General features: G+C 51.0%; 1 protein-coding gene across 1 annotated transcript in view; it reads left to right on the top strand.

Annotated features, from left to right (window-relative positions):
- NPDC1 (neural proliferation, differentiation and control 1) overlaps window positions 1-11,652 on the top strand; it is a 124,485-nt gene extending 112,833 nt beyond the window's left edge. Inside the window, exons 3-9 of the mRNA XM_050926423.1 lie at window positions 416-511; window positions 1,767-1,943; window positions 2,432-2,498; window positions 4,044-4,128; window positions 4,417-4,496; window positions 4,790-4,886; window positions 8,884-11,652. Of these exons, the coding sequence (XP_050782380.1) occupies window positions 416-511; window positions 1,767-1,943; window positions 2,432-2,498; window positions 4,044-4,128; window positions 4,417-4,496; window positions 4,790-4,886; window positions 8,884-8,961 (680 nt within the window). The 3' untranslated portion in view covers window positions 8,962-11,652. The remainder of the gene's footprint in view (window positions 1-415; window positions 512-1,766; window positions 1,944-2,431; window positions 2,499-4,043; window positions 4,129-4,416; window positions 4,497-4,789; window positions 4,887-8,883) is intronic.
- The last annotated feature ends 14,116 nt before the right edge of the window (window positions 11,653-25,768 follow it).

The raw sequence follows: 25,768 nt of genomic DNA, 5'->3' as shown, positions 1-25,768 counted from the left end.
GCGCCACACCTGCCTGTGTGTCTGGCTGTTACATTATAAATTACCTTTTTTTGAAGTAAATACACTACGTTGTGATGGAAAGGTGTGTGTCATTTTCCAAAACACTAGATTTCAACTATGTATTTTACTGCCGTTGCTCTGTTTTGTGCATGTACTCGTGATCCCCACATAACCTCAGGACCCCCAGTTTCAGAATCCCTGCCCTCTATTAACAGAGTGCGTTTCAGACTTGCCTACAGAGGAAACCGCTCCTTCAGGAGCTCCAAGCTGTCACTTGCTGTCCAGCCGCAGAGCTGGATCCTTGCCCTGTATAAAGCACGCGTTGCTGTGGGCAGCTGACCATTCCTGCGGGAGCCGTAAGCCCCCGATGCTCCATAGCAGTAAACCATTACAGTAGTTTTCTCTCTTTTCTCAGGGAGAACTTCTGTTCCCAACCTAGAGGAAGAAATCGACTTCTTAGCTGACGTGCTGGCCAGGCAGGATGCCACTCGCCTCCATCTGCTCCAGGATGGTGAGTCCAGAAGTCGCCCACCTGCTCGCCTTAGCCTCTTCTCCCAGCCGCTTTCATGCAGTTGCGCTGCTTTCCACGTTCAGTGAGTCTGAGGCCAGTGGTCCCAATGTTCAGACAAGACCCCTGTGATCAACAACTCAGACTCTCCTCTCAAAGGCTGAAAACCATGGACAGTAAATAAACACGAGCCCTCTGAAATGCCCTGATTATTAAGTGTTCCGTTTTACTGTCCCTGCTGCCAGTTTAAGAGAGTGGTGCTGAAGTTCTTGGCCTAAATTACTAGGTTTCCAGGGAAATGTTTCTGGCATTTCCTAGCTGGCTGAGCTGGGGAGAGAGCAGGCCATGGAGTTTTCATTACTCCATAAACACCATATTACAGGGCTCCTGAATTCAGCAGGAGCAGAATCAAGGGCCTGGAGAACACATGCACTCCCTCATTTGGAAACAAACTCGAGACTCCCATCCTCTAGGCATGTCACGGCAGTGCAGGCTAGTGGTTAGAGCAGGAGTCTGGGGTCTATTCCTGGCTCGACCACAACACTGTGTGACCTTGAGGAACTCCCTTAACCTCTCTGTGCCTCAGTTTCTCAATTTGTAAAAGAGGGACGACCTCTCCCAGGAAATTCTGGATGAAAGATGCTCTAGAAGTGCTGTGTGTTTGATGACTGGGGGGAAAGGGAGATGCTTTTGGGGAGAGGTGTTCCCTACCTTGGAAATTTTGTCTTCTCTCTCTCCCTTTTCCATCCCATGAGCTGGGATTTCTTGAGAGATTTCGTAGCCTCATTTCCTAATATAAGAGGCACCCACACTGCTGATGCCAGGGCAATAAGGTTGCCTTTTATGGCCGTATTTTATAATGGGGGGCACAAGTGCTCCAACAGAGGAGAGCGGCTGCTGACTTTACGTTTATTCCACAAGTGATTTGCCCACCAGCTCCGGGCCCGATCCTGTGGTTGTAGCACAAGACCCATTGGCCGCAGTGGAAGTTAAGCTCACTGCGGGGCTGCAGGATCTAGCCCCTCTATTAGCAAGGGGTACGTTGCAGGCTTTACGGACCACATGTTCTGGGGTTCTGTATTGCATCCCTGTGAATAGCAAGATGGTGCATCCTGGTCGGCGCTAACTCATTAAACATCAATGGGAATAGCGATGGTTTTCATCTCTTTGTCCATATCGCCGCTACCTGCCCCAGAGCTGGGTGTTGGCAGGTCACGCTGCGTCTGCTGATGCTGGTGGTGTCTGCTTTCTTGCACAGCCACCCTGGCCCCATCAGGGAAGCATCGTGAAGCCTCTGGGGCGAGAGGAGAGTCCTCCAAGAGGAATAGAGCGAGCCACAGGGCTGTGACATCTCATCCCACCGCTATCACCAAGACAGTGAAGAGTTCTCCAGTGGAGGTGTTCCATATCACTTCAAATGACCTCCTGATACTCGGTAGGTGCAAGCTTCCCTTTGGAGTTCAGAGCTAGGGATGGGCCCGATCCAGGCTGTGCGGGGGTGCGGGAGCTGGTTTAGCACCTCAGGGCTTGCCGCTGCGTCTGTGATGGGTCTTGAGGCAGTTTGGCTCCGAAGAGGAGCTTTGCAGCTCAGGCTGGCCCCTCCTGGAAGTTCATTGTGTTTCCCAGTGGGGAGAGATGGAATTCAGTTTGCTTTTGAGACCGACAACACTTGCGTCTGTGGAGTCACCAGGTTTACTATCGTACGTACCTGGTACAATAACAATCACTGAAGCTGTGTGTGAGCGATAGTGCCCAGTGGGGTAGGCATTACAGGACTTGGAGGGGTTAGTTATTGAAAGGGCAGGGAGGGAGCCCCCACCAGCAAACCATCACAGCCCATAACCACCCCCTCTGTCCATTTTGGGCTATCTTGGTCAGTAGCAGCCAGGTGATGAGCTCTGCGCTGTATTCCTTCCTCTGCAGGGATGATCGTGGTGTTCTCTGTTGCTGGCATCGTTGCTTTAATTGTGGCTGCGATCTGCTGGTGCAGGTAAGCCAGCAGGGACCTCCTCCAGCAAATGGCTGGGCTTCCGCCTGGCGTCCTACTGAATTTGTGCCTGGACTTCTGTGCAATTGAGAGGGGATTGGGGAAGGATTTAAAAAATAGAGAAATTGCTCTCCTTGGGCTAGGGACTTCAGGTTGAGCCTTCGCCTGGCACAGTGCAAAATGCATCTCCGTCTGCACCCACAGGAGGCAAGCGGGGGGATGAAGCACATAAAGAAGAAAGGGTGGGCCCAGAGTCCTGACAGATACTTAATAGCAATCGTTGTGCAAGGCGCAGTGGTAATGGACGCTCTAGAGTCAGGCTGGATGGGTGGGAGCCACTCGTGAGAAGAGTTCTAGGGCAGAGAGGTGCCGCGTACTTGGATAGACTGTCACTTGTGACCACCAATTAATAGATCCTAGGAGACAGTGTCAGAAGGAGCCTGTCTATCTGTGATTACTTATCGGGGACACTTAAAAACCCCAGGCATGGAGAAGGGCCCTGTTATGGTCAGCGCTGTACACACAGCCCCTATTCCAGTGAGCTTACCAGATACGTAAGGATTCAGGGTAACCACCTGAAACCAGGATGACTCCTGCCCTGCTTTCTGTGAGCAGATCACACACCACAAGTGCTGGGTGATCGCTAGAGCAGTGTTCAACGGCTTGGTGCTGCAATGAATGGAGTTCACTCATAAGAATGTGGGCACTGCTAGACTGGATTCACCCAGTGTCCTGTCTTTGATAGTGGCCAGCACCAGATACTTCAGGGGAAGGAGCAAGAGAAACCATGTAGTTGCACATGTGGAATAATGTGTCCCTCATGAAGATTCCCTCCTGTTCCCCAGCACTCGGAGAGATTAGCTTACTATCTAGAGCATGAGATTTAATATTCCTTCCAACACCCGTTAGCATGAGCAATGAGAATTCTGGGTGTTCTTGTTATCCGTATAAACCTCCAATCCCTAAGTTCTTGGCCTCCTCACAGCCTGCTTGAGTTCCACAAGCTAATTCCACGGTCAGGAAACGGTTTCCTTTGATCAGTTGTGAATTTCCTGCTCTCTTTCATTGAACGTCCCTTATTCTTGTGCTGTGGGACAGGCTGAACAGAAGTTCCCAATCAGCCTTCTCTACACTATTCATTACACCCTTGTGGCCCTGACCCATGCTTGGCTCTCTGCTCAGCTCTGGAGAACAGGCAGGCCATTGAAAGGTACAAGACTGCTTCTCTCCAGACCTGTGAGTGGGAGGATTGTGTTTCAGTGCTTCCTGCCTGGTCGGAGCCAGCAAGCAGATAGATGCTCAGATGGTTTTTAGCTCACTGTGTGTGTGTGTAGGTACCTGTCCTGGTGGGTGAACCCAAACCCGTAGGTTTGTTATGGAATTGCAGGTAGGAATTTTCGTTGCTGCAGTGCCAAGCCATGGTAGTTTGATTTTGAGGGGGGAATGGTTGAAAAGGGAATTTAAGAAAGCTAAGAAGGTGGATAGGTTTAATTTGGGTCCTGTCCCTTAAATCATTCCTGCTTAACCACTGTCTTGTCCCCTCTGTAGGCTGCAGAAGGAAATCAGACTAGCTCAGAAAACCGACTACCCAGCTCAGAAGCTGCCTGGCCCCCTGCCATACGACAAGATCTCGGTAAGCTGCTCCAGACCTTCCCTCAGACCCGTTGGCAGCATGGTCATTTTTAACATTTGAGGTTGTACTTTGAGCAAACCCTGCATGAATTCCGGAGAGGCTAGTGAAGTGCAAAGGGGGAGGCAGGGTGCCGTAGAGGTATTTTAAAAGAAGTCAGCTATAGTCCTGTTAAAACCTCTCTCTCACCCTGGCCTCTGGGCTCCGGTCTGTGTCGGAGGCTCTGTGGACAATGGAGAGCAAGCTGCTCTCTGGAGACCTGTGTTCACAGCTCCTGTTTTTCTTTTGAAGCCTGGGGATCAGAAGCTGGCTCAGAGTGCCCAGATGTATCACTACCAACACCAAAAGCAGCAGATGCTTTCCATGGAAAAGTAAGTGACTCCTTCCCGCTCTCAGCCCTGCCAGCTGCCGACCGTTCACAGGGGCCTCCTGAGTCTAGAGCCGGGATCAGGAGCTCTCGGAAGACATCCCAGTGCAGTTCAGGAGATGCCGGGGCGGGGAGAGAGGGTGCCGATAGGATGGTGCTGGGAATCCCCATTTGCTTCAGCCTAGCTGGAGGGAGGGTCTGCTTTGCTAGACAGTGCTGGGTTTGCGCTGTTGCAGCTGGAGAGGAAATTTCCCCTCTGGATTTCACTTCCATCTCTATGTGCCTCTCTTTTTTCAGGCATAAAGAGGAGCCCAAACTGCCTGACTCGGCATCCTCTGACGAGGAGAACGAAGACGGTGATTTCACGGTGTACGAGTGCCCAGGGCTGGCTCCTGTAAGTTGACAGTGTGTGCACTTCCTCTGCCCCTTTCCGTGGGGGCCTCTCAATGCTTCCTTGCAGCCATCATGCCTCAGAGCCTGCGAGCTGCCTTGGGAGCCACTCGAGCTGGCGCTGCCTGGCCTTGCTGGGCTTTTGGCAGTGGGCAGACGGGGAGGAGGAATGGGATCCCTGCTCTCAGGCAGTTTCAAAACCCTTTCCCTTACAAAGAACAGTCAGCTGGTTCTTTGTAATGAGACCTTTTTAAAATGGCCCTCGTGCAAAATCTCCTTGAGATTCCCATCCTACCCCTCTCCTCCTGACGTCCCCCCACACAGGAGGGGGTTCAGCCTAAGCTGAAGGAGGCCCCCCAAGAAGCCCCCAGTGATCCTGTTCAGGATCCAGACCCTGCTGCTTAGTAGAGCTGGCTGGCTGCTTTGACGAAACCCAACTGTGTGGTGGGGGTATCACTTTAGTGGAAACCTTCAGTGGGAAATTAGCAAAAAGCTTTACTAAGATTGTAACGTTCCATTCCAACTTATATATGAATGATCTTGTAACGATGCATATTTGCTGACCATTTATAATCAGTAGAAAATGATCAAGTTAAAACTGAGGGCTCGTCTACATGGGAAATGCTGCATCGCAGACACTCGCTGCAGGGACCCAGAGGGATTCTCCCATCAGAGTAGTTAATCCAAGGTTGTTAACAACCCTAGGAGGTGGCCACTAGGTTGGTGGAAGAATTCTTCACTAGGGGTTAGGTTGGCTTAACCGTCACTCAGGAGTGTGGTGGGGAAGAATTCTCCTACTGCCTCTGAGAGGTGGATTAACTACAGCAGCCAGGTCAACGGGACCTACCCACGTCTCTGCTAGGAGTTGGGATGGCATAGCTGTGGCAGCCAGGTCAACGGGACCAGGCAGCGTCTCTGCTGGGGGTTGGGACAGTATAACTGTGGCAGCCAGGTCAACGGGACCTAGCCGTGTCTCTGTTAGGGATTGGAACAGCGTAGCTGTGGCAGCCAGGTCAACGGGACCAGGCCGCATCTCTGCTAGAGGTTGGGACAGCATAGCTGCGGCAGCCAGGTCAACGGACCAGGCCGCGTCTCTGCTAGAGGTTGGGACAGCATAGCTGCGGCAGTGGCGTGTGATTTTTCACACCCTGGAGCACCGTAGCTATGTTGACCTGTTTTTAAGTGTAGACCAGGCCTCAGCCTGTGGGCAGAGACCCAGTAACTGGCTGTGCCTGGTCACGGCTTGTTCTGAATCTCTCCCCCGCTGAGTGCAGGAATGGAGTGGGACGCGTCCCATCTGTCAGCTAACCAGGCAAGGGGCCGGCTGGGTAATATTGATTAGATCAGGCAAGGAAACCAGGTTTGCTCCCTCCCAGGAGATGCTGACCAGTGTAACCCCCCAGGTGGGGTTTTCTGGCTGATGTGCTTTCAGGGAGCCTCAGCTGCAACCCCCCAGATTCTTTTCCTGGGCTTGATGACAGCGGCCCCTCTCGCCAGTGGCAGCGCCTACCCGCCTTGGTACAAGCTCCAGTGCAAAAAACACAATAACTCGGAAAGAGAGCATTAGTGCAGCCTTTCACATGGTAATCGCTGTCCCTGCCAGACCATCAGGGCCTAGATTAAGGGTCATCATTACAACTTGACAGCCCATTAAAGGGCGCACACTGGCAGTCTGGGGAATAACAGCTGGTTCCTGTCAGATTTTTCAGCTCCTGGTCCCTGCAGAGCTGCACACGCTGGCTCATGGGCTGGTTTTGTAAAGCTGGCCGACAGCAGCGTCCCCCAAAGTGGGGGCCTCAGTGGGGCTGTGTATCCTTTCCCCTCCTTCCCTGCTGAGAGGCATGGGCATGGCCTTCAGATTTGTCCATTGGAGAGATTCCCAGCTGCATGCACTCTCTCACCCCTCCTCCCCACCAATCATCTTATTGGGCAGCTCCATCCCCAGCTGGCCACTTATATCTCCTGGGTAACTTGGCCAAAGCCCACGTCCAAAAGTCCTGTGATCAGCACAGCCCAGGTAGGTCAGCCTGTCCCCTCAGCACAGGGAGGGTGGGCAGAGGTCAAGGGTACCGGAGCCTATACCATCTACACCTCCTCCTATCCCTCCTCACAAAGCCAGGGTGGGACCCAACCACCGGGAAGTGCCATAATCTGCTCCTACAATGCTGCATTCAGAATGGAAATGTGACAGCTCTTGGAGCGGCCGTCTGGGCCAGTGGATAGAGCACAGGATGGGAACACCCAGGTCCCAATCCCAGCTATGTCACTTCCCTCATCTACACTGCAAAAAACCCAACCCCGCAGCAGTGAGTCACAAAGCCCAGGGTGCAGGCTCTGGGGCTCAGGTTATGTCTACACTACAGTGGAACAGGTCCGGTGCTGCAGCTGTGCTGCTGGGGCACCTCGGTGTAGATGCTTCCTATGTGGCTGGAAGGAGGTTTCCGTTATGTAGGAAGTCCGTCCCTCCACAAGGCGGCAGCCAGGTCAATGGAAGAAATCTTCTGTCTACCTTATCGCATCTATGCCAGGGGTTAGGTTGACCTAACTACGAAACTGAGGGTTCTCTGGGTCTCTCATTGTAGACCAGGCCTCAAGTCAGTCTACACTGCAGACTTCTGCTGACATAATGATGTCTGTAAGGGGTTTGAGGAGCTGTGATCCCAGATCAATGCACCTGTGTGAGCAGAAGTCCCTCGTGTAGACGCAACAGCGATGGCAAAATGACACGTTGACTGGTGTAGCTTGTTTCGCTCTATTTTACTGGTATAAAGCACAGTGTTACCAGTCGAGCTGTCAATGCTAGGAGGGCTTTGGTCGTATGGTATAGAGGCACAGGGATCCCGGTAAAGCACTGCTAGTGGAGACACAGTCTAAGGCATGGCCTGCACTTCCATTTTAGGTTGACGTAGCTACGGTGCTCAGGGTTGTGACATTCCGGAGCATTGCAGCTATGGTGACCTAGCCCCTGGTGTAAATGGAGCTCGGTCAATGGAAGAATGTTTGCAGTTGGCTGCATCTATACTACCAGGCAGGACTGTCTCTCACTGCGTATCGGTGCAGCACCTGGCACAACGAGGCCCCGATCTTAATCAGGGCAGGACTGTCTCTCACTGTGTGTCTGTGCAGCGCCTGGCACAACAGGGCCCTGATCTTGGCCGGAGCCTCTAGGCCAGGGGTGGGCAAACTTTTTGGGCTGAGGGCCACATCTGGGTGAAGAAATCGTATGCAGGGCCTTAAATGTAGGGGTGGGGCAAGGGGTCGGGGTGCGGGTTGTATGAAGGGGCTCAGGGAAGGGGTTTGGGATGCGGAGTGCAGGAGCGGGCTCAGGGCAGGGAGTTGGGGTGTAGGGTGCAGCAGGGAGCTCAGGGCAGGGGGTTGGAGTGCAGGAGGGGTGCGGGGTGTACAAGGGGGCTCAGGGCAGGGAGTTGGGGTGCAGGAGGGGTGTGAGATGCAGGCAGGGGCCTTAGGGCAGGGAGTTGGGGGCGGGGTGCAGGAGGAGTTTGGGCTCCAGCCTGACACTGCTTACCTCAAGCAGCTCCAGGGTGGCAGCGGCACACCGGGGCCAGGGCAGGAAGAGCTGCAGCCCCTGGGGGTGTGGGGGGGGGGCTCCACGTGCGCTGCCCTTGCTGCGCCTCCGGGTACCTCCCCCGAAGCTCCCATTGGCCGCGTTTCTCCGTTCCCGGCCAATGGGAGCTGCACGCAGGGGCAGCGCTTGGAGCCCTCTGCCCCCCTGCCTGGGGGCCACAGGGACATGGTGGTGGCAGCGCCGCGGGCCGGATGCGGCCCGCGGGCCGTAGTTTGCCCACCCCTGCTCTAGGCCCTTCTGCAACACAATTGCTAATGAAAGTGGCGCTGCTGCGCTGCCTGGGGAGGACGAGGTGGGAGGCTATTGTTCATAATAAACAGTGTCTCAGAGCGAGGTGGGGCTGACATAAGATTCTGTGACCTCTCACCTGCTGACTCCATCCCCCTCCATCTTCTTTCCCTGTCAACCGCTGCAGACTGGAGAAATGGAAGTGAAAAACCCCCTCTTTGATGACTCCACCTTACCCTCTCCGGGTCCCAAGTCACACCAGTAACCTCTCTGCTGCCCAAACTCGCTATGGACCGATATGCAGAATGCCAAAAACCTCCAGCAACTCGGCTCCTCTCGAGGGACTCCGGACGAGGCTGCCACTAAGTGCACGGATTCCCAGAATACACCGCCAGACTGTTAGACCCCACTCAGTACACACCTGCCAACAGCTTTGGGGGGTCACTCCTGGTTCTAGCTTCTCCTGGTTCTTTCTGTTGTGATCTCGCTTGTTCCCTGTCCTGTGTTCCCTGTATTGTTTCAGCTGCTGGGAGATGGGAGGGGGCAGCTGGGTGGCTGAGCGACAGCGCAAGGGGTGGCAGTGTCTCCACTTTCAGGTTTGTTTTGTTTGTTACTTTGGTGGGCAGAGTATACTGGTGGTGCAGCAGGTGCAAAGGGGTCCTGGGAAGGGACCTCTTGAGGGAATCAAGGAGTGAACAGCAAAGCAAGGGCCTTGCCTTCACTCCCCGGCACTCTGGGAAACGTCCAACCGACCCTTGCAAACACCAGTGCCGCTGCAGCACTGGTAGCCTAGCGGGAGCAGAGGTGACTGGCACGGTGGGCTGGCAGCCAGCTGGAGCCCAGGGTGCACTAGTGCTCGCAGCAAAACGGGTGGGAAACTTTCCAAGAAAAGTCTAGTGTAGACCTGGCGAGAAGAGCCACGGTCCTTCCTCGTGGCTGGGTCCCACTGTGCCCCTCCACCAGGAATCTTCCCCAGCCAAGAGACTAGAGAGCCCGTGGTGCCCAGGTTACACATCGTCCTGCCAAAAGCAGGAGCAAAAGGAGCCATGGGTGGGAACTTGGTGAAATGGGAACCAGCTCTCCCCGTAGCACATTGTCCTCGAGCTATGGAGTCAGCCCAGTCCATGGCTTGGCCCATCCCAGTGAACAAACGGGGGGATACCCCATCCCAAATCACGCTCGATATCTAGCTTCCCATTGGGGTGACTCTAGACTCGGTGCCTTTGTCTCGCTGTCCCTGGGAGTCGGGGTCTGATGCAGCAAGTTTGCCCCATCACCGAATTCTGCTGTGATGCAGGTTTTATAATTCCATGTTTGTAGCATTTTCCAACAAGTAATTTGGCCAGGGCGCACACACCTTTCTGGCCATCTTCTCTCTTTCGTTGTATAAAACAGTTTGTCCAATAAACCAGCTATGCAGGTTTCTGATGGTGGATTTCTCAGGCTGCCAGACTTTGATTTGCTCATTCAAATAAGCCTCTGGCCTCTCTGGTTGATTTCATCAGTTGCTGTGGAACTGAAAGCTGTGGAGTGTGTGCACTGCCCAACTGCTGCCAGACACCAGTGCTGTGGTGCACTTAGTGGCTGGAAATGCTGTCTGGTGGGCCAGTACTGTCCTCTGGCCTACCTGCCCTGGGAGCAAAAAAGAAAAACAAGCATCTTTGCATGGTCCCTAGGGAAAGAGTGAATTCCATAGTGACCAACCCCAGCAGCAAGTAGCCCCGCACTGCCCTTTCTGATGCCACCATGGTGTGACGAGACGGCCTTGCCTCTCTAACGGGAAAAGCAGCGACAGTTCACTTGTTCAGAAATGTCAAAGGTGTAACTTTTAAACTGTTCCCAGCCCCTGTGCAGTCTGTGGGAGGGATCATGCAAGGAGTGGGCATGGAGGCATATCACTGATTTCTGGAGCTTTTCCCTCCCACCGCCTGTGACAGAGCAGCATGCTGAATCACAGCAACTGGGGAGAGGAGCCGTGTCCTGGCCACTTCAGAGATAGTCATAGCAGGAGCTGGAGACTATTCAAACCTCTTCCCCATTTACACACCCGTTCTCAGCCATCATGCGCTATGTCCCAGGGCGTGAGCCCTTTCGCTGAACAAGCACTGGCCAGTGCACCTGTGCAAACCTGGCCACTCCGCCAAGGAGCCAAGGATTACACCTCATTTGTCCCAGAAGGGGCATGTTTCCACTTCCCTTCAAGTCTTAATACCAAGGCCTGGCCTGGGCTATGAAGCGGAGCATGCTAGGATACCTCCATGCTAGCCTTGGGCCCGTCTGTAACAGTGTCCAGGCCATAGCTGCTCTCTTGACTGCCTCAGTAGCTCACCTGAGTCACTGCTGTTTGTGGGTGTGAGTAACAGGCCAATCACCGTGCTTGAGAAGTGGGGCCCACTAGGCATTCCCACCCCCTGTGGCTAACCCCTTCCCTCAAGGCTTTCTTATGTGGCTGTAGAGGCCCCTATGGACTCCCCAGGCTGAGCACGCCCAGTGCGTATAGGATCTGGCCCAAAGTTGAATCTCAGGTTGTTTCACTCACGTGGCTCCACTTCCCAATTCCACGTGTGGAACGTTGAGTTCACTGTGCAGCTTCCTGCCTTTGCCCCTCCTGTTGCTCCCTGAGTGAACTGTATGGAGAGGAGCTGGAACCTCTGCATGTATAGGAGGCACAGGCACATAGCCCCGCTGGGTCGTCCACCAGTGACTCAGTGCCCCTGGAAATACACTGTGCATGACAGAGCCCCTGGTGGCACTGTGCGTGTGAACAGCTGCGTGACGATGGCACAGCCGTGCATATACTAAAGCCTCGATCACACGATTCTCTGGCTATGTTGTCACTTTACGATCCCTTATCCTTTACCGTACGTCGTGTGTTAATGTTGATTCCTGACCCAAAACCATAATTGTTGTCTGGATTGTATTATTTTAAAAAGAAAGTTTTATTAAATGACCATATTTCAAACCTATGGCCCGGGTGTGGTGTGTGGGAGGGGAGTTCTGGGGCTGCATCTTGGTTTTAGTTTAACAAAATCTATTCATCCGCCCTCTCCCCCAGTCCTCTCTTGGTTTGGGGGTACTGCAGCCTGCCGAACTCCATGCGTCTCATGCTTTGTGAACCATCTCACTAAAGGGCCTTTCCAGATAGCCCTTCAGCTGTTCTGCAAGTGGGGGATACTGGCTCCAGGGGAAGGAAAACCGGCCAAAGTGACCAAAGTTTCCCTTCCATTCTTCCTGCATTTGCGAGATGATTGTGCAGAGTCTTGCGCACTATTTTGGACATGGTATAACTGACCACTGGTTTTTTCTTTGAAATTAGGCCTAAAGAATTGCCAGTTCTGTCGACTGTAAACACACCCTCTGTCCGCAGTGGGCAGCGTGCGTCACCATGACAGTCCCCATCCTATTGGATCCCTACCTGCACCACCAGGAAGCAGGCACAAGCTGCAGGGCCATTCTTGCCATGTTGGGGGGATGGCAGACCAGCAAACTAAGGGGACATTGAGGGTCCTATGCCAGGTTCTGGAGGGGAGTGTACAGACCCTTCTGGCCCTGTGCTCTGTTCTTCAGCTCCTGGCTCCTCCATGCAACCTGAGAACCAGCAGGAGAAACTTGCGAGCACAAGAAAGACCATCTCCATGCCATGGGTGGCATGTGATCCCCTCCTTCAGGGAGGCTAGCCAAGCAGCCCTGCCCCTTGCAACCAAGGCCCTGCCCCGACCCTTTGGAGTCCCGAGTGCCCACTCCCTCTCCACAGCCAGAGACATCCCAGCCGAACTGCCCTGGAGCCCCAGCCAGAGCCAGCACCGGGCCGAACCACCCCTAGCACCAGGCCTCCAGATGGCAGCAGAGTTCCTGCTGGCTTGGGCACCAGCATGGGGGAAAGGGCAGAGCATGGGCGGGGTCAGCGCTCGGCTTAGGGGTGGCTTAGCCTCCCCTGGCCTATTACACCCGCTGCCCATGCTCGGTTTTGCACTTGAGGCCACAGTGCACCAGGAGGAGCAACTGCAATGAAGTCCCTGCAGACCTGAGCTGTAGCATGCTCAGGGCAGACTGACTCTTCTATTACCAACTTCTAACAAGTCTCTACTGATCATGTGTAGCCAGCAATTTTCAGAGGCTTGTAACGCCTACATTTGGGTGTATTTTCCTACTCCAAAGCCACTGACGTGTCTCAAAGTGGTCATAAGAATTTTAACCTGAGCAAAATGACATTTTCCCTCATGTTGCTGCAGCGTTGGTGTAGCCGTATTAGGATATTAAAGACACACAGTGGCTGAGGTAACATCTTTTATTGGACCAAACAGTTGGTGAGAGTGAGAGACTTTCAAGCTACAGAATTCTTCAGCTAAGAACAGCTCTGTGGCTGGAAAGCTTCTCTCTTGCACCAACAGAAGCTGAGTCCAGTAAAAGATATTACTCATCCACCTTGTCTCTCTCATTTTTCCCTAATCTCTTTCTCTGAAACAGCTGAACAAATTCTGCTGAAACTTTCTGAAGAAGTACAGGTTGAGGCAGACAGCAGGTATGGAAAACTTCAGCTCAAATGGTTTATATTTTGCAACGTGCTAAGCAACTCAAAACAAAGTCTTATAATGGAAACTTTTGGGTAACCTTAACTCAAGGTGATGGTACCAGCTTTGCCTGTATTGATGGTCCAGCTTCAGCCAACAAACAGCATCAAGTCTGAGACGTGATCTCTTCTCCTCCTGTGTATGTGGGAAGAAGAATAAGGCCCAGGAAGGTTTTGGCAGAAATTATTCTGTTTATTCACAATGCAGCTGTTTCCTTTGACTTACCCTGTTCCACTCATGTTCAGGGTAGGTTTTTTTTTCCTCTTGTGTGTGGAGGTAACATGGAATCTTGCACAAACATGGAAGAAGGCATTGATTAGAACTTAGAAGTGGCTTTAATTTTCATAGTAAAGTCCCATCAAAAGCCTAGGCCAGGGGCCAGTGCACTTCTCCAGGGCTTTGGGCAACCTCGATCTACAAGCCTCACAAGTAACACAGCATCCACTGCTTCTGGTTGGATGGGACCTCAGGAGCCCATCTAGTCCAACCCCCACTTAAGGCAGGACCAATCCCCAATTAAATCATCCAACAGATTTTTGCCCCATATCGCTAAATGGCCCCCTCAAGGATTGAACTCACAACCCTGAGTTTGACAGGCCAATGCTCAAACCAATGAACTATGCTGGGAGACAAATCCAGTGACTATTAGCTCACCCGCCAATAACACATTGTTCTAGATCATTGGTTCTCAAAGCTGGTTATGTGGGGGGTCTTGAACCTCGACCCTGGCGAGCTACAAACCCTAACCCCTGTACCGGGCTGTGAGCCCCAACCCCAACCCTGCCCAGGAGCGGGGCTGTGAGCCACGAGTCTCGCCCCTTGCGCTGGGCTGCTACTGCGAGCCCCGACCCCAACACCAGCACGGGGCTGCGAGTCCCGATCCCAATCACCCTGTGGGGCTGCGAGCCTTGACCGTGCCCGCCATGTGGGGCTGCAAATCCTGACCTCAACTCTCCGGGGTAGGGGCTATGGTACTGCAAGACCTGACCCCCACCCCTGGGCAGGAGTGGGGCTATGATCTCCGACCAGGCACAGGGCTGCAGGGCTGCGAGCCCCAACCCAGGCCAGGCATGGTATTGTGAGCCCCGACCCCTGTACTGGGGTTGTCAGGCGGAGCCCAGCCATGCAGAGGGTTCTCAGCCGGGAGCTCTGCCAGGCACAAGGTTGTTAACCCCTAGTCCTGCCCCACATAGGGTTGTCAGCCCCAAGCCCTGCCACCAGCTATAAGCCCAGCCAGGCGCTTGATTGTCAGCCCCCATCATCACCATGTGTGGGCCCCAGAGCCCCAGGCTTCTCCAGCCGAGCTCCACCCCCAACTCCACCCCACTTCCAGCCCTGCTCCATCTCCAAAGAAAGGGCACCAAATAGAAGTTTGCCCGGGGTGCCATTTTTCTCATGGCTGGTCCTGGTACTGAGACAACACTAAAGGGCTTGATTCTTTAGCAGCTGAACTGGAACTTTATTAATTAACAGTCAGACACACAAGCGCAAACTTCTTCCTGAAAATAATGGCGACCTGTACTGCTAAACCACTAAAAAACAAAAGTATCTCGAGTCTCACATTAAACTCGGTTTTACCGGTATCATCACCTCTGGTATTGAAAAAACGCAATGGGTCATTTGCTGTGGAGTTTTGTCTGCTGAATCAATGAAACCATGCAAACTGCAGTGACATCTGGAAACTAGCCATCCTGAGCATAAAAATCAAAATGTGAATTTTTTCAAATACAGACAAGAAGCAACAAAGAAAGCCAGGCTTGATGCTGATGGAAGTTTCCGACAGCAAATGTCCTCAGCTGTGGAGGCCTCTTATGTTGTGTCACTACAAATTGCCAGTACCAAAACGCCATGTACAGTAGGTGAGGAGCTTACTCTGCCAGCATGCAAAGATATTGTGGCACATGTGGTTGGCAATGATACTGCCAAAAAATGGAATACGTTTTCCATGTCTAAAAAAAGCATTGAGTACATTAGCTTTTTCCACATCCTCTGTCACTAGATTACCTCCCTCATTCAGTAAGGGACCCACACTTTCCTTGGCTTTCTTCTTGTTGCTAACATACCTGAAGAAACCCTTCTTGTTACTCTAAAAATCCCTTGCTAGCTGCAACTCCAAGTGTGATTTGGCCTTCCTGATTTCACTCCTGCATGCCTGAGCAATATTTTTATACTCCTCCCTGGTCATTTGTCCAATCTTCCACTTCTTGTAAGCTTCTTTTTTGTGTTTAAGATCAGCAAGGATTTCATTGTTAAGCCAAGCTGGTTGCCTGCCATATTTACTATTCTTCCTGCACATCGGGATGGTTTGTTCCTACTATCTCAATAAGGATTCTTTAAAATATAGCCAGCTCTCCTGGACTCCTTTGCCCCTCATGTTATTCTCCCAGGGATCCTGCCCATCAAAGTCTGCTTTTCTGAAGTCCAGGGTCCATATTCTGCTGCTCTCCTTTCTTTCTTGTGTCAGGATCCTGAACTCGAACATCTCATGGTCACTGCCTGCCAGGTTCCCATCCACTTTTGCTTCTCCTACTAACTCTTCTCTGTTTGTGAGCAGCAGATAAAGAAGAGCTCTGCCCCTAGTTGGTTCCTCCAGCACTTGGGACCAGGAAATTTTCCCCTACATTTTCCAAAAACTTCCTGGATTGTCTGTGCACCGCTGTATAGCCCTCCCATCAGATATCAGGGTGATTCAAGTCTCCCATGAGAACCAGGGCCTGCGATCTAGTAACTTCTGCTAGTTGTTGGAAGAAGGCCTCATCCACCTCATCGTCCTGGTCTGGTGGTCTATAGCAGACTCCCACCATGACATCACCCTTGTTGCTCACACTTCTAAACTTAATCCAGAGAGACTCGGGTTTTTCTGCAGTTTCATACTGGGGCTCTGAGCAGTCAGACTGCTCTTACTTGCAATGCAACTCTCCCACCTTTTCTGCCCTGCCTGTCCTTCCTGAACAGTTTATATCCATCCATGACAGTGCTCCAGTCATGTGAGTTATCCCACCAAGTCTCTCTTATTCCAATCACATCATAGTTCCTTGACTGTGCCAGGACTTCCACTTCTCCCTGCTTGTTTCCCAGGCTTCTTGCATTTGTGTATAGGCACTTAAGATAACTCGCTGATTGTCCCGCTTTCTCAGTATGAGGCAGGAGTCCTCCCCTCTTGCACTCTCCTGCTGGTGCTTCCTCCCGGTATCCCATTTCCCCACTTATCACAGGGCTTTGGTCTCCTTCCCCCGGTGAACCCAGTTTAAAGCCCTCCTCACTAGGTTAGCCAGCCTGCTTGCGAAGATGCTTTTCCCTCTCTTCGTTAGGTGGAGCCTGTCTCTGCCTAGCACTCCTCCTTGGAACACCATCCTGTGGGCAAAGAATCCAAAGCCTTCTCTCCAACACCACCTGCATTGCCATTTGTTGTCTTCCACAATTCAATGGTCTCTACTCAGGCCTTTTCCTTGCACAGGGAGGATGGATGAAGAGATGGTAGAGTTTTTCCTGCGAAAAGAGAAACTGGATGAGCAAAAAGTTCAGTGACAAGAAATGGCTTCTCTGCTTGGCATACTTAGTTGATATATTTCATAGCCTTAATGATCTCAATCTGTCACTTCAGGGAAAATGTTCAACATGAATATACCTAACTAATAAAATCAGGCTTCCAGATGAAGTTGGATCTGTGGTGCAAAGTTGGACACAGATACAGCATATTTCCAACAGACACCTGCCTTGTTCAGCGAGGAGGAGGAAGTTAACATTGATAGTGCTCTCAGGTCAGTGATCAGTGAACATTTGAGAGCCCTTCACAAAGAGTTCTCACACTACTTCCCAGCGCTACCAGAAACACTTCACGCACAGGAGCAATTTGTCGACATGGTCAAGGATGATGAAGTGAAAGCAAAATTCACACAGCTGCCTCCAAAACAATTCTGGTGCTCAGCTGCAAGTGAATACCCACTGGTGTCTGACATGGCCCGTACAGTCATAGAATCTCAGGGTTGGAAGGGACCTCAGGAGATCATTTAATCCAACCCCCTGCTCAAAGCAGGACCAAGCCCCAGACAGATTTTTGCCCCAGATCCCTGGGTGGCCCCCTCAAGGGCTGAACTCACAACTCTGAGTTTAGCAGGCCAATGCTCAAACCACTGAGCTCCCTCCCTTCTGTCACTTCCTGCTACCTAGGAATGTGAGAGTGGATTCACCAGCCTTCTCACAATAAAAACGAAATCTCAGAACCAGCTCGATGTGAAGGATGACGTCAGATGCGCCCTTTCTAAAACAACACCAAGAATAAAACTTCTTGTGTCAAATGAACAGCATCATCCATCTCACTGATTTTTGGCTGCTTCTGATCAGTCATTGCTGTCCAGTATTAAAATGGTATTCTACTTAAAAATAACTTTTCCACTTATATTTAATTTCATAAAAATGTGTCTTAGTCTTAATTTAAAGCAGTGAGAAAAGGTAAATTCATTTTAAGCAACAGGGTTTAAATTTAGTAGTTAACATAGTGTTAAATATCAAAAATGTGGTTTTCATTTTTAGGGGGGGGTCACACTCAGAGGCTTGGTGTTCAAAGGGGGTCACCAGTACAAAAAGTTGGAGAACCATTGTTCTGTTTAATCTCTTTATTCCTAGTTATACCTGGTGTGTGATCTCCTTCACTCCTGGGTGTATATACTCATCCAAGGCCCCACTTCCTTCTCTAATTAGTCATTGTTTAGCCAAGCTACACATATTTGCCCCTTTAATCTTTTCTCCCTGATTCAATCCCTTCAGCCCTTTGATCAATTCCTACTAACTCACTCTGATGCAATCACAGTTTGTTACAGCAGCATGTAGAGGGCAGTGGGTCATTGTTCTCCCTGTCATTTGGTAACTTACCTTACTACACTGGGTTTGCAAAATCTGGTCGGGGAGAGGGGAGTCTTTTATCTGGGGGCTGGTCTATGCTACAAAGTTAGTTTGAGGTAAGTTGCCTTGCACTGATCTATTGGTGTATGCGTCTGTACTCAGATTAGTCTCCTGAGGATACAGTTGCCCCGTTAGTGACAGAAAATCAGTTCCTCAACAGCCTTGAGCCATGGTCAACCTACTGAGGTCAACCCAGTGTGAGGTTAGATGCTGCATGACCTCCAGTGACCCTAACAATCCTCCAGCAGCTGTCCCACAATGCCCCATTCCCTGCGACAGTGACCACTCTGATTACCATTTTATATTCCCTTGCCCAGGGATCACAGAAACCAACGGCCGCCTTTAAATGGCCCATCGTGGCGTACACGCCTAGCAGCTCACCTTGTGTGCAGCTACCCAACCAACCGTGCTGGGTCCATGCACACAGACGGGTACTGGGCACACTCCTGCCCAGAAGAGACAGGAAGTATTGCGTCTCCTGGGGCTGGGGGGCGGGGAGGAGAGGCTGTTGACCAGCCATAGAAATGTGGACATCTACAAGCAGATTGCTCGGGTGATGCAGGCACAGGGGTATGACAGGGAACAGCAGCAGTGCTGTTTAAAAGCAAAGGAGCTGTGGCAGGCACACCACCGGGCCAGGGACAGGAGGCCAACAACCGATTGGGTGCAAGGAACTGCATGCTCTGTGGGTACTTTGGGGGAGCCTGAGACAGAGGAGGAGGAGGCCATGGCAGGGGGATCCAGCCATGTCGCAAGCCAGGACCTGTCTGAGACTCTGCCACAGTCTAGCCAGTCCTGCCTGATGAAAGGGAAGGGAACTCAGGTGAGTGTGCGCCTGCATTTTTCCTTACACTACAATGTTTAAATTGAAAGCTTGTGCCAGACCCATCCCCAGGCTAACCAGACAAAGGTATGGACTTTTCATTATTTTACTTCTATGAGAAGCAGCAGCAGGAGTACAACAGAGGTCAAGTTGGCATTTGCTTTTCAGTCCCTTGTTGGGTTGGGTGGGGGGGCCGGATTCTGCGGAGCAGTTTTTGTGCACACAGATGGTTCTTTTATCCTCCTGAGCGATCTGGATGAAACGTTCAAGGAGATGCTCTGCAATTCTCTACCAAAGGTTACTAGGCAAGGCTGCTGGTTTCCTCCTGCATGGTAGGAAGCTTTCCCATGCCGCTCTGCGATGAGTTTGGCTGGCACCATGGCAGTAACAGGCTAGTGGCTTATGGGCCCAGGCAGCTTCGAGATGCCAGGAGCAGCTGAGCTCTCTGTGCCCTTGTGCTCCCCAAGAGTGCGAGATCAGCTGAAATCACCGCCCCTGTGGAAAACTGTGCCAGTATTCACTGCCATTGCCCCGGACTCCTACCCAGCAACAACACTTTATAGCTTCCCGCAACAGAAAACCCTTCCTCCCCTCGTCCTTGGTGGGCCATGCTTGCTGGGCTGAGGTGCATTTCTTATTAAAAGTTTTTTGTGGGAATAAGGGAAGGGAGATTTGAAACTTATCTCCCCCTTTCCTTGTGACTGTAAATTCAATAACAACATCAGAACATCCGTAATGGGTCAGACCAAAGGTCCATCTAGCCCAGTGTCCTGTCTTCTGACAGTGGCCAATGCCAGGTGCCCCTGAGGGAACGAACAGAACAGGGACTCATCAAGTGATCCATCCCCTGTCACCCGTTCCCAGCTTCTGGCAAACAGAGGCTAGGGACACCCAAAGCATGGGGTTGCATCCTTGACCATTTTGGCTAATAGCCATTGATGGCTCTAATCTCCATGAACTTCTCTAATTCTTTTTTAAACCCAGTTATAATTTTGGCCTTTGCAACATCCCCTGGCAACAAGTTCCACAAGTTGACTGTGCAGTGTGTGAAGAAGTACTTCCTTAGGGGTTTTTTAAGCCTGGTGCCTACTAATTTCCCTGAGTGGCCCTGGTTCCTGTGCTAGGTGGTACATCTGTCTGTTTTTATAAGCAGCTTCATGGAAACCTTGAGGGGTACCCTCCCTCCCCCTATAGAATGCTTGACTCTGAGGAGGAAGAGGGAAAAAAAGGATATGGGAGGATCTATTGCGTGAAGTCCTTGCATCAGACCAGGAATGCTGGGCTTGGAAGGCCAATATGACAGACAGCATGGAGAAAGGGAGAGGAGAAGACAGAGGACCAGGATTCCCAGCAAGACAAGGAGAGGGAGATGCCACAGGACATAATGAGTCTTCTCAGGCAGCAAACCCAAATGCTGCAGACCCTGGCTGACCGATTGGTCCAAAACTCCTGGACTCTCCAGCCTTTGCAATCCTTGACAAACACCATGGTCACTGCTCCCTACATCACCGCGACAGACGACATAGTCAGATCCTTCCCCCCAGCACTCCATGCCAGGCACAGCTTCACAGAGACTGACCTGTGAGAGCCAGAGCGGGTGTACGCATAGCCACCACTGGCTACATTTGTGCACTCAGATGGACACAGATGTTTCTCACCTTTTGGGTTTTCAACCTTTCAGGTTATGTTGCAAATCTGTATAATATTGACTGGGGGTTGTTTTTTCATGAGTGTGTGTGTGTGTGTGTGAGGAGGAAACAGTGCAGAAAATTTAACTTCTAATTCTGGAGAATTACATTCTCTTTATTAGTTCATAACAAATATGGCCAAATGCACAGCAGTAGTCAAAGCAAACAGTACTTGTAAACACACACCGAGCGCCACAGCAGCTGTCCTCTCAGGAAAATCCCCAGGCATGTTTATAAATGTAGAGCAGCATGACACAGTTCTTAGCAGCCTCCCAACCCCCAGACATGGACCAATTACTGGGACTGACCAGCTCTTTCAACTCCTCCCTCAACGGCATAGCTCCACGCTGGGCTCTTGTGATAGCCCTGGGTCTGGCTGTTCAGAGGCAGGCAGGCACTCTACCTCGGTGGCAGCTTTTCCTTCTTTGTCTCAAAGATATTGGGCAGGACCCAGCAGGCAGCTATAACCGTTGAGATGGGGTTTTTTTTCATTGAGTTCCAATCTCATGAGTAAACACTGCCAGCATCCCTTCAGATAACCAAAACCACTTGTCATTCTGCACCTCCTGAACCAGGAGTTGAATCTCTCCTTGATGCTATTGAGGTGGCCAGTGTACTGCTTAACGAGCAAAGGGTAGGTTGGGTCCCCCAGAATCACCCTTGGCGTTTCAATATCACCGGTGATAATCCGCTGCTTGGAGAGAGTGGCCCTGTATGCAGCTTCCTGATCAGACCTGTGTTCTTAAAGATGCGAGCATCATTCACCTTCGTTGACCAGCCCAGATCGATATTGGTGAAGCATCTTCAGTGATCCACCAGTACTTGCGTAACCATCGAAAAGCAGCCCTTTCTGATGATGTGCTCTTTTGCAAGTCGGGCTGGTGCCAAAATAGGCCTGTGCACGCCATCTAGCACCCCAACCTTGTAAACTGGAGTAATAGTAATAGGATGAAATTTAATAGTGAAAAGTGCAAGGTCATGCACTTAGGGATTAATAATAAGAACTTTGATATAGATTGGGGATGCATCAGTTGGAAGCAACAGAGCAGGAGAAGGACCTTGGGGTATTGGTAGATCACAGGATGACTATGAGCCGCCAATGTGATATGGCTGTTAAAAAAGCTAATGCGGTTTTAGGATGCATCAGGCGAGGTATTTCCAGCAAAGATAAGGAGGTGTTAGTACCGTTATATAAGGCACTGCTGAGACCTCATCTGGAATACTGTGTGCAGTTCTGGTCTCCCATGTTTAAAAAGGATGAATTCAAACTGGAACAGGTTCAGAGACGGGCTACTAAGATGATCCGAGGAATGGAAAACCTGTCATATGAAAGGAGACTCAAAGAGCTTAGCTTGTTTAGTCTAGCCAAAAGAAGGCTGAGGGGGGATATGCTTGCTCTTTATAAATATATCAGAGGGATTAATATTAGTGCGGGAGAGGAATTATTTAAGCTTAGTACCAATGTAGATACAAGAACGAATGGGTATAAACTGGACACTAGGAAGTTTAGAATTGAAATTAGACGAAGGTTTCTAACCATTAGAGGAGTGAAGTTCTGGAACAGCCTTCCAAGGGGAGTAGTGGGGGCAAAAGACATATCTGGCTTTAAGATTAAGCTTGATAAGTTTATGGAAGGGACGGTATGATGGGAGAGCCTAATTTTGGCAATTGATCTTTGATTATCGCCAGATAAGTATGCCCAGTGGTTGGTGATGGGATGTTGGATGGGATGGGATCTGAGTTACTGCAGAGAATTCTTTTCTGAGTGCTGGCTGGTGAGTCTTGCCCACATGCTCAGGGTTTAGTTGATCGCCATATTTGGGGTCGGGAAGGAATTTTCCTCCGGGGCAGATTGGCAGAAGCCCTGGAGGTTTTTCGCCTTCCCCTGCAGCCTGGGGCATGGGTCACTTGCTGGTGGATTCTCTGCAGCTTGAGGTCTTCGAACCACAATTTGAAGACTTCAATAACTCAGGCGTAGGTTAGGGGTTCGTTATAGAAGTGGATGAGTAGGGTTCTGTGCCTGCTTTGTGCAGGTGGTCGGACTAGATGATCACATTGGTCCCTTCTGACCCTAGAATCTATGAATCTATAAACATGGCTCAGTGTTGCAAAGCCGTCCACTGCATCCTGCACGTTGCGAAGAGTCTCGGTTCTGCAGAGCTGGAGACCATAAATGGCCCTGGACACTTGCATGACAACGGCCCACTCTGTGGGTTTTCCAACTCCATCATGATTGCCCACCAACCGGTAGCAATCTGGCATTGCATGCTTCCCGAGAGCAATGTCCACTCACTTCTCCGCTGTCAGTCATTCTAGTGTCCATGGGCTGGAGGATTGGGCCAATGTCGGCACACAGATCTAGGAAGGTGGCCTTTAATGGCTGAAAATTCAGCAGCTGCTGCTCATTATCCCACTGTGATCTCATTATGTCCCACACCAGTCTGTCCTCCAAGAAATCCTTGCGGTCCGTGCTTCTGGTGATACTTCCTGCTGATCTGCAAATACAGACGAAGCATCTGTCCTATATTTGCAATGTTCGTGAGAATTGTGCAGAGCTGTGTGGCCTCCAGGCTTCTGCTAGAGACCAAAAGTGCTGCCAGTTTGTGGGATTTTCAAAAAATGGTGTGAAAACTATGAGCTATGGATGGCATTATGAGATGGAGAAAGTTGCATGCTGTGAACTTGACCTCTAGCTCTCAGGTAACCGTTTCCAAAGGTTTACTACCCTCCCTCTTAAACCTGCACTTTCTTTCTAGTCTGAATTTGTCCAGCTTCCACCCACTGGATCTTGTTCTGCCTTTTGCTACCCAACTGAAGAGCCGGCCCTCAGCAATCTCTTCCCCAGCTAAGGAGCTGGAGATGGTGATCAAATCACCTCCTAGCATGCTCTTAGACTGAGTTTTGTCTCCCACCATAGGGGATATTTTCCAGACCTCAGTCATGCTTCCAGCTCTTACCTGAACCCTTCTAGTTTTTTTCAACATCTTTTCAGTGTTGACACTATCTAGTAATGGTCTCACTAATGCCAAATACAGAGGTGAGACCATGGGCGATGGATGGAGGCTCGTACCCCCAGCCCCACCCCTTTCACCTGAGCCCCGCCTGCAGCCAGAGCCCTGAATCATTCCCCCTCCCCCCGGAATAGCCCTGAGCCTCCCACCATCACCACAGCTGGAGGAGCCCCAGGCCACCTGGAGCCCAAGGCCCCCATGGCCAGAGGAGCCCCGGGCTGGCCAGAGACCCCCAGCCGCACTGCACCTCCCCTCGTGAGAGCCCCAAGCCGACCTGTGGGAAAAGCTCGTCTCTCCCGAAGAACTAGAGCTTTTGATCTGCACCATGCAGGGTCTAGAGGCAGTATGTGTTACTCAGCTTCCTGGGTTCTCAGTAATCTCATGGTGCCTAATAAAAAGCAGAAACTTCCCTGCAAACCCCACAACCAGCTGTGGTAAGGGAGGCTTAGTGTGCCCTGGCCTATTATACCCAACGCCTACTGGTGAGACCATCTCCCTACTACTGCTAGATATTCTGCGTATACATCACATGAGTGCGTTAGCCCTCTTAGCTACAATATCTTCTGGGAGCTCACATTCTGTTGGTAATCTCCCATCACATCTAAGCCTTTTTTGGAGTGGCTGCTTTCCAGGATACAATCCCCCAGCTTATCAAGTGTGACCTGCATTCTTTGTTCCTAGGTGTATCGCTTTTTATTTGGCTTTTGTTAAAGTGCATCTTGTTCAGAGGAGCCCACCTCACCAACCGACCCAGGCTCGTCTGTATAAGTGACCTGGCCTCATTATTTCACTCCATCACGTTGTGTCAGCTGCAAACTTTACCAGTCGGGATGTTGTTCCAATGATTAATTTAGCCTCCATGATATAAAATAATTGCACCTTATTTCCAGTCTGACTTTTTCTCCTTTTCCTTGCTGGAGATGCCACATTGAGACTCTCTAGGGATGAAGATGGTGGGACACGTTAGGCTGTTAATCCCAGCGTATGGAAGATTCTGGGAGCTTTTATGTTTGGCTAAAATCCTACTAAATCCTGATGCTCTCAGGACTGCTCCATGCCCTAGCCCTGCCTCCACTATGGAAATTCAAATGCAATTTTAATCCAGTTATAGTGCAGAAAACTTCTGTAAGAAGCACAGGAGTCCTTGTGGCACCTTAGAGACTAACACATTTATTTGAGCATAAGCTTTTGTGGGCTACAGCTCACTTCATTGGATGTTGTAGCCCTTGAAAGCTTATGCTCAAATAAATGTGTTAGTCTCCAAGGTGCCACAAGGACTCCTGTTCTTTTTGCTGATACAGAGTAACACGGCTGCTACTCTGAAAACTTCTGTGTGCATCAGGCCAGCACATCAACTGCAGGGCTCTGTGCTGGAGTAATTGGAGTAAGAAGGATGATCTAGCAGGTCCCCTGGTCCTGGAACTCAAAAGAGCTGGGTTTAACTAGCAGCTCAGCCACAACAGACTTTCTCTGTGACCTTGGGTGAGGCACTTAGCCAGCCCTGTGTCTGAGGGTTCAACAACACCTCTGCAAGAGAACATGCCCGCAAGGCTCCAGCCCATTTGTGCTTGAGGGGAATCGGAGTCTCTGCTGATGGGGGCCATATAAGTGCCTAGATGCCGTTACAATGTTGCGACTCTTTAGTAGAGGCAGGACTAATTGAAAGCTCAAGCTTTTAAAAGAGGGTCAGGGCCCACGCCACCCTCAAGTGTTTCATCTCCTCTTGTGCGCAGAAGTGACACGTGTCCTCACACTGCCTCCTCTCAGCTGTGCGCTGGCCCTCGCTTCATCCTTTCAGAGCATGAGAAGTTTTGCTGCGCTCAGAGCACCGGGGCACCGCTGAGAGGGACGAAGGACGAATTTATTCTCCCCTTTCGGCTTTAAGACAAGGGTTAGTCCTTAGGCAGAGCAATGCCACAGCAGCGAGGCCGGGGGGAAACGGAGTGAAGATGGCAGTGCCTCTTTCTTTTTTTTTATTTGTTTCAACATGTTTATTTCATTGTGTAACTCAGAGCTCTAAGCCCTGGTAGATCTAACTGATTTACACCATGCACATGAAAGGCGATATGGATGCACC

Source organism: Gopherus flavomarginatus, chromosome 17 (genome assembly GCF_025201925.1).
Source record: "Gopherus flavomarginatus isolate rGopFla2 chromosome 17, rGopFla2.mat.asm, whole genome shotgun sequence".
Taxonomy (NCBI): Eukaryota; Metazoa; Chordata; order Testudines; family Testudinidae; genus Gopherus; species Gopherus flavomarginatus.
This window is presented reverse-complemented; position numbering and strand designations above follow the sequence as displayed.